At 42.3% G+C, this 8,785-nt stretch overlaps 2 protein-coding genes across 2 annotated transcripts in view; one reads left to right on the top strand and one right to left on the bottom strand.

The window, feature by feature from the left end:
* UBE2I (ubiquitin conjugating enzyme E2 I) overlaps positions 1-8,785 on the bottom strand; it is a 471,577-nt gene that overhangs the window by 267,816 nt on the left and 194,976 nt on the right. The gene's annotated exons all lie outside the window — the stretch shown is intronic.
* Positions 2,941-6,206, top strand: LOC138143795 (tryptase beta-2-like). Its single transcript, XM_069065056.1, has 5 exons — positions 2,941-3,001; positions 3,892-4,054; positions 4,529-4,794; positions 5,473-5,633; positions 5,762-6,206. Exons 1-5 carry the CDS (start codon positions 2,941-2,943, stop codon positions 5,915-5,917), a joined length of 807 nt encoding a protein of 268 aa, XP_068921157.1. The 3' UTR covers positions 5,918-6,206.

Here is an 8,785-nt window from a genome sequence, read left to right as displayed (position 1 = left end):
AATCTCCCATAATGCCAGTGCTTTCCCTCTGAGACGATCTCTAACTTGCGATGGACTCTTCCTGTCCACGCCGACCCCCGTCCTATTCCCATTAGTACTTCTCAACTCCTTGGCTTCCCTCCAATCCTCAGACAAAGGCACAATAGTAAGGCCCGAGGATATACAGACAAGTGAAACAGGCACTTTTCCCAAGAAGCTCGTGGTCTAATGGGGGAAGACAACGTGTCAGTGTGAACAAGACATATCCACATTAAGTTAGAGATCGTCTCAGAGGGAAAGCACTGGCATTATGGGAGATTGGGAAAGGGTTCTTGCAGATGAAATTTTAGCTTGAGGCTTGAAGGAATCCAAGGAAGCCAGGAGGTAAAAATGAGGAGGGCAGCAGCCAGTGAAGATACAAAAAGTCAGGAGAGAAATGGAATGTCTAGGGCACAATGTATTATCACAAAGGAACAAAACAAAATGCTTTCAAGCATTGCTGGCTGTGGAGGGTGGTGGTTAGGTGCAGATAGGTTGGTACTGTCCGTGACTTTGTCACCACTAGAAATCATAAATATTTTCATATCACATTACAGTTTTTTGGAGATATATGGAAATATTGTTTATATTCATTACTACTTTGAAATTATTGTAGTTGTCAGACCTGTAGTTATATTGTATGTAATAGTGCTTTTCATGCCTACAGACTAATCAGTATAATCCTATGTATTTTATTTTATGCATTTAAAAATCTTATTCTGAAGTGAGAGTCCATGAACCAAATAAATATACCAAAGGGGTCCATGGCACAGAAAAGGTTAAGCATCCCTGCTGTATGTGGAAATGGGACTTTGAATACAGAAACAGAGTCAGACAGAGACAGATAGAGAACACAAGTCTTGTATCCCAGAAGAGTTTTGTAGGTTTTAGTGTCAGGTAGGATTGGATTGAAAAGAATCCAACAGAAAGAGATGCTGTTCCACAGTTCCTATGATGGCCTTTCAAAGACTGGGATGACCTTCAAGGCGAATATTTTCCTTAGCTGTAAATTCAAGATAATCATACCTGTGTAATAGCACTCAGTTCCCCCTTCCATGTAGGTCCTGAAAATTCCAGGAACTTTGTGGATCAGCATCAAGGGTGTGCTGGTTAATGTTTATTAACCAGTTCTTCAAAAAAAGTGCACATTATACACCTTTAATTTAAATGTCCGTTATTAACATTTTATCTATCATCTTCTTAAATCTAGACAATCAACAAAACAATAGATCAAGCCCTGATTTATAACATTTGCCAGTTTCTGAGGTGTAAATGCTTGCAGTGAAAATTTAGCAATGAGTTCTGTAACCTACAGCTAATTGGTCTGAGCTAGTTCCAGCACACCTCTTTTCTTGGAGTCCACACAAAACTTTGGGTCAGGAGTCTCTACTGATGTACATATTTTTACAAACTAGCAGACCTATTGATTCAGAGTAGAAAACATTTAATCAAATAGCGTGGCAAAATAGGCGACGAGAAAAATTCCATATATACGTGGGGAACACAAATCCTGTAACCAATAAAAAATTCACACATGTATGAAAGAGTGAATGAAAAAGCCTAAAGCACTTAGTATGCACTGTGCTAAATGCCAGGAAACAAATTGCCATTTTCCTTTAAGGACCATGATAGAGCAGAGGAGAATCATGATGGACCACTATAGTCCTGGGAGAGTGAGATAGATCTGCTAGAAATTCTATGGGATATTTCATTCCAAAGTGGCATTGGATAGGTCTATTAAACCCTCTGGGTCTCCATTTTCTGCCCTATAAAGTGACAGGATTAGTTAAGGAGGCAATATGGTATAGTAGATAGAGTACATAGAGAGCCAAGACCCCTTGAGTTCAAATGTTGGATGACCATGTAGTGTAATAATGGGCAAATTGCCTTCCCTCTCTGGGTCCTAATTTCCCCACCTATAAAATGAGGTCTATGGTCTAGATGATCTCTAATGTCTTTACTAAAGTGTGAAATCCTATGATCTTATTACCTTATTCATCAGGCCCTCATTCAGTCCTTATTAAGTAACTATTCTGGGTAGGACATTGTCCTGGACACTAGGGAATACAAAATGTTTAAATAAGTCAGGGTCTTTGCCCTCAAGGTGCTCATAGCATAAGTAAAGGGCTGACACACAAACACATAGATCTATTTATCTTGGAGGGGAGGAAGACTGAATCTTTGACTTCATCCACAGGATAGACCTGCAGGAATGCCAGCTCCTTCCCACCAGTATAGATTGGAGCCTGCTCCATAATTTGTAGTCTTGGGAAGTTCCCTGGAGCACTGCACTGAGGAATTACCTAGGCATGCCTAGGGTCACGCAGCATTTGCCAAAGGGAGATCTTGAACATTGGTCTTACTGATTTTAAGGCCATTATGCTATAGCTCTCATGGATAATTATGTTATACAAAATTACATAGAGGAATGCAAAACGAGGTTCTAGATGAGATCTGAGCAGGACAAATATAGGATTCTTAAACAACTTTGGCCTAGGGCCAGTGCGTCCCAGATGCTGAGACTTTGAAGCAAGCAGGGAATAGGGGTGAGGATCAGAGGAGCAGGAGGGGGATGGGGATAGAGTAGGAGAAAATGGAAATACAGGAATCTAATTGGGCAATAACCTGCCTCTCAGCAGGTGTCCCAGCTCCTTTGGAGAAGGGCTAAGTGTTCCTTGGGCTCTCCTCTATTTCCCACTTCCAGTCCTGGGTATTTAAATAGGGGACTGAGGGGGAGGACTTAGCTGGAGAACCTGGTCATGGTAAGGATCCTGCTCCCCTCCCGGACCTTAGCAATTTGACCAAAAGAGTCTAGGTTTCAGCCCCTTAACGCAGAGATGTTGCATTGTAGGGTCCATTCATCCTGGAACCCAGGGCGTGAGTACTGTTGACTTCAGTCTTCTCCCTTTTCTCTTCCTCCAGATGTTTTGCCTTCTGCTTTTGATGCTTCCCCATCTGGGTAACTCAGTCCCTATTGTTCAAGGTAAGTTATGGCTCTCTCTAATCCCTGCCTGCCCCTTGGGATTCTTGTTTCTAGCCCTATGGGGAATATCTCCTGGGAGTCAGAGGAGAATGGTTCAGCTATTCCCTGGGGAAGAGTAGGTTGCTTCGGGCAGAATTAGTTGCTAGGGGACAGAACCATGATTTCTTCCCGTGTGAATGGGAACTCATTGCAAATTGGGATAGTTTCATTCTTTGCACTTTCATTCCCAACATCTGGTACAGTGTTTGACACATAGTAGGTGCTCAATAAATACTTCTTAATTGATTGGTTGAAAGATATAATAGAAAGAATGTTGGACTCAAAGTCAAGAAAGATCTAACTTTATGGAGGTTTTTTTTTTTTTTGCTTTTTGGAGCGGGGAGGGCAGGGCAATTGGGGCTAAGTGACTTGCCCAAGGTCATACGGCCAGCAAGTGTTAAGTGTCTGAGGCTGGATTTGAACTCAGGTCCTCCTGACTCCAGGGTTGGTGCTCTACTCACTGCACCACCTAGCCTCCCCGAAAGATCTAACTTTAAAGCCTGTCTCTGAAGCTGAGTGGTCCTAGGCACTTAACCCTCTTGAGTCTCAATTTCTTCATCTGTAAAACAATAACATCTGTGACACCTCTCCTTATAGGGTTGTTGTATGTACCAAATGATGTAGTGTATTGTTAGAACTCACAGAAAAGGCACCGCAAGGCTCAAAGTGCTTAAGGAATGTCAGCTACCATTATTTTGATTACTGGGAGATGGGTGACATCTCAGCTGCCAACCAGTTCATGGCAGAGAGTTTCAATGCCAGGGGTGATCACTGGCAATGTATAAGGCCTGGGTGGAAGGACTGGCTTAATAGCACTCAATCCTTGTGTACACATTTGTCTCTCCACTCAGATGAGAGGGGAGCTAAGATTGTTGGGAGTAATGAAGCCAAGGAGGGAGAATGGCCATGGCAGGTCAGTCTGAGGAAAAATTTGGAGGATCCCTGGAAACATATATGTGGGGGCTCTCTCATCCACCCTAGTTGGATCCTGACTGCTGCCCACTGCGTTGAAGGGTGAGTCACCTTCTTCCCTCTCAGAGTGGTGCAGGAGGGCATGAATTGGGGGTGAGATAGAGAGAGTCTCAGGGTTCAGAGAAAGGAGAGATGGATTGTAGTTAAGACTGTGCCACATACTAACTCACTATATGACCTTGGACAAGTCTCTCTGGTCCTCAGTTTTCTAAAATGGGGATACCAATCTTTACCCTGACTTCCTCAGTTGGCTATTGGATGAAAAATACCTTTTTCATCTGCAAAGTGATGCATGGTATTGTTACTATTATTAGATGGGAAATCCAGGGGAAAGAGAAAGCAAATTGGCAGAAGGAGAGCTAGAGAGCTTCCCTGTATAATGGTGGTGGTGAGTTATGGGAATTCTAGGAAGGTCCAATGGTTGAGAGTTAGAGGGCATAGATGGGCACAACTGGGTCTCAGGATTATTGGGTCATTTAGCTCCTCTAAGGAATATTGTTTTCCCTCTTCCTCCAGTGATAAAAATGATACCTCAAAGTACATGATCCAATTGAGACAACAGAATCTATATAAAGATGACCACCTGGTACCCCTGGAAAAGATCATCATCCATCCCAACTATACTAATGTCTTTGAGGGTTTTGACCTCGCCCTGCTAAAGCTCCAGTCACCTGTACAGCTGACTAAAACCATCCAAACCATCACGCTCCCTGAAGCCTCCCAGATTTTCACCCCAGACATGGAATGCTGGGTCACTGGTTGGGGGGACATTGCATTTGGAGGTGAGCACTGCAGGGGAAGGTGGTGTCCTGGGATTTCCCAGGGTTAGTTCAGAGCCAGGATCAAGGCTAAGACTAGACTTTCTAAGGACTGTGGTGAGGATAGCAGAAAAGGTTGTAGAGATGATGTTTCCCTTCTTTCTTTATTAATGAAAAATTTTTGAATATTCTGGGTTTTCTCCTGCATGGAGCAGAGATGCTATATTGTAGAGTCCTTCCCCTTAACCCCAGATTCCTGTGCCTTGATGTTCAAACCTATGGGCAGAGGCACTAGGTTTTTTTTGACACAGAGCTTCATGGCCTTGAGGAAAGAGCACTGGGTCCAGAATAAGAGGTGCCAATCCATACTTGGGTGCTTACTAACTGTATGACCATAGACAAGTCATTTTCCCTAAAGAGGGGGAAGAGAGGGCCCATAGAGGTCTCAGTTTCCTTCATTAAAAATGAAAAGTGATCTCTAAAATATCCCTCAACTCTAAATGGCTGTTGTATGCTAAAAAACAGTCTGTCTTTGCTTATGCTCCTCAGCAGATCCTGGTGTCCAGATATATCAGGCCCACAAATGTTAGCCTTTGAGACTACTGTACCCTCGTCCCACGGGGTAAAACACTGTGTCTGGATCCATTCTGTCCTCTTCTCGAAGCTAGCTGAAACATTCCACTGTCTCTTCTCTTTTTACAGTGCACCTGCCCCCTCCCTACACTTTGAGGAAGGTACAGGTTTCTTTGATGGATGCCCTAACCTGTGACCGGGAATACCATCAGAGGTCTGTTTTGTCAGCTGGCAGGATCATCTTCGATAACATGATCTGTGCTGGTGAAACTGGCAAGGACTCCTGCCAGGTGGGAAACTGTGTCCCTTCTCCTACTTGTGCTCCCTTCTCTGATTCTAGATTGAATCCCGGGGTCCTGTTCTCGTGCGCATTCTTTGTCCTTTGGGCCATCTTAGCAGACTCTCTCTTGTCTTCCAGGGTGATTCTGGGGGAGCCCTGGTCTGTGACGTGCAGAACACCTGGCTCCAGGCTGGAATAGTGAGTTGGGGAATTGACTGTGGTGCTCCCCACAGACCTGGAGTCTACACTCGTGTCACAAACTTTGTGGATTGGATCAGTCAGCATATCCAGTGATTCTGGTCCAATTTCTCCTTGTCTTCCTTCATCACATCATCCCCTTAATGATTCCAGTCTCCACTTCTGCTGGGAAACCCATGCAACTGTTCCTTAATCCTCCCCATCACACTGGACTCATGGTGCAGCATTCTTCAAAATACCTCTTTCCCTGGGGCATCTCTCCTCTGCCACTCTGAGTGCCCTAGAAGCTGCAGGGTGCAGAGTGAGCCCTGAACTAGGGCTTCTGGTTTTCTGCTCTACCATTGGCTCACTGTGTGATGCTGGTTGAGCTCCAGCTTCCCCCTCTGTAAGATATAATATAGTGGGAATGAAACTCTTCCAATTTACAGTGTTCCATGGTTCTGTTCTGTGTAGACACGGATTATTTCAGGAGATGGTGGATGGAGCAAAGAAGGAGAGAGGGAAAGAGACTGGTTTACATGGCATTGCTTGTATCTTATTAAACTGTTTGTGTATCTTACTCTGGAATGAATGTGTTTTCTTTGGGTTGGTTCTGGTCAAGGGAGAGGGTATTATATGGAAGGATTACAAAGTGATGAGGACCTTTGGAAGGAAGTTAGTTACAGGGAAGCAAGTTTTAGGTTCATATGAGGGAAAAGACACTTCTTAATAATCAGCTGTATTGAAATGAACTGGTTCTCTTTGGAAGGTCCCAGGATTGTAGATTTAAAGATAGCAGGAACTTAAGACAAAACCTGTCCAAACCCTTACTTTACAGAAAAGGTCTGAGAATGATAAGAAGTGTGCCGGAGGTCACATCTATTGAGTGTCAGAGATAGGACTTTAACCTGGGTTTTGCTGTATTCAAGTCTAATGTATAGAATTATCCACTAACAATAATTAACTGGAGGTCTTTGAGCCGAGAATGGGTGACTATTTGTCCCGGCCACCATAGAAGAGAGTCTTTTTCTTTCCATAGAAGAGATTATTGCTCCCCATAGTGTTTGGACCAGATAACCTGAGAGAATAATGGTATTTGGTATAGAATTGAGATGTCTTACTGACAGTAGACACTCCCTTCTCTTGGGTTGCCCATAGCCTTAAGAGATAGGGGGCAGGTCTCTAAATGGGATATCAAAAGACCTGGATTCTACTCTTGTCTCTACTGCTAACTCTATGATTTCTTTTTTTTTATTCTTTAATTTATTAATTTGTTTGTTTCCTTTTAGTTTACAGGATTCAATTCCACAATTCCTTGAATTTCCCATTTTTTCCCCCCCCCCCCCCCCCCCCCCATGGCGGCTTATAGTCAAGTATAGGATCTGTAAATACTTTCACATTATACATTGGTCAGGTTATAAGGATGGATTGTACCAGCTGGAATGAAAAATGGTAAAGAGGACGTAAAACCAAATAAGAGAATGAAAAAGATCAGGTATTTAGCTTCCACCAGGATATAAACTTAGTTCTTTCTAGTTCTTTCTCTGGATGCACGTTTTTCTCTCCATCATGCATCTTTTGGGATTGACTTATATCCCTGCATTGCTGAGAAGAGTCCAGTCTATCAAAGTTGGTCATCACACATACATTGTGTCTGTAATTGTGTACAAATTTCTCCTGGTTCTACTCTTCTCACTCAGCATCAGTTCTTTTAAGCCTCTCCAGGTAAATATGAAGACTGCCTGCTCCCCGTTTCTTATAGCACAATAGTATTCCATAACATGCATATACCACAACTTGTTCAGCCATTCCCCAATTGATGGGCACCCCCTTAATTTCCAATTCTTTGCCACAACAAAAAGAGCTGCTATAAACATTTTTGTACATATGGGTCTTTCTCCCATTTCTATGATCTCTTTGGGATATAACCCTAGGAGTGGTATTGCTGGATCAAAGGGTATGAAAATATTTATAGCCCTTTGGGCATAATTCCAGATTGCTCTCCAGAAAGGCTGGATCAGTTCACAACTCCACCAACAATGCATTAGTGTTCCAGTTTGCCCACATCCTCTCCAGCATTTGTCATTTTCCTGTTTTGTCATCTTAGCCAATCTGACTGGTGAGATGTGGTACCTCAGAGTTGTTTTGATTTGCATTTCTCTAATCAATAGTGAATTAGAGCATTTCTTCATGTTCTTATAGATAGCTTTAATTTCTTTCTCTGAAAACTGCCTGTTCATATCCTTTGACCATTTATCAATTGGGGAATGACTTGTATTCTTATAAATTTGACTCAATTCTCTGTATATTTTAGAAATGAGTCCTTTGTCAGAGACATAGGTTGTAAAGATTCTTTCCCAATTTCCCACCTCCCTCTTAATCTTGGTTACATTGGCTTTGTTTGTACAGAAACTTTTCAATTTCATGTAGTCAAAATTATCCATTTTACATTTTATAATGTTCTCTAATTCCTGTTTAGTCATAAAGTCATTCCCTCTCCACAAGTCTGATAGGTAAACTATTCCTTGTTTTAGCAGACTGCTTACAGTATCAACCTTTATACCTAGATCATGAACCCATTTAGACTTGATTTTGGTATATGGTGTTAGATAATGGTCTATGTCCAGTTTCTGCCATACTATATTCCAGTTTTCCCAGCAGTTTTTGTCAAATAGTGAGTTCTTATCACAAAAACCAGGGTCTGGGGGTTTATCAAACAATACATTACTGTAGTCATAACTCTATGATTTCTTGATCCAGTTGCCTTTTTTTTTTTTTTTGCTTTGGAAGAGATCTCAGAGGCCATCTAGTCTTATTTTTTCTAATTTATTTATTTATTTTTAGTTTTCAACATTCATTTATACAAGATTTTGAGTTACAAATTTTCTCCCCATTTTTCCCCTACCCCACCCCAAAATAGCGAGCCTACTGAATATCCCTTCCCCCAATCTGTTCTCTCTTATATCCTCCCTCATCCTCCCCCCC

Source organism: Petaurus breviceps, unplaced genomic scaffold, assembly GCF_028583685.1.
Source record: "Petaurus breviceps papuanus isolate PSGF00001 unplaced genomic scaffold, PetGlider_PUasm1.0 138, whole genome shotgun sequence".
In the NCBI taxonomy this organism is placed as follows: Eukaryota; Metazoa; Chordata; class Mammalia; order Diprotodontia; family Petauridae; genus Petaurus; species Petaurus breviceps.
This window is presented reverse-complemented; position numbering and strand designations above follow the sequence as displayed.

Coding starts and splice junctions, on each gene's coding strand:
- LOC138143795 (XM_069065056.1), top strand. CDS start 2,941: ATGTTTTGCCTTCTGCTTTTGATGCTTCCCCATCTGGGTAACTCAGTC. Junction 4,055..4,528: donor GCTGCCCACTGCGTTGAAGG/GTGAGTCACCTT, acceptor CTCTTCCTCCAG/TGATAAAAATGATACCTCAA. Junction 4,795..5,472: donor GGGGGACATTGCATTTGGAG/GTGAGCACTGCA, acceptor CTCTTTTTACAG/TGCACCTGCCCCCTCCCTAC.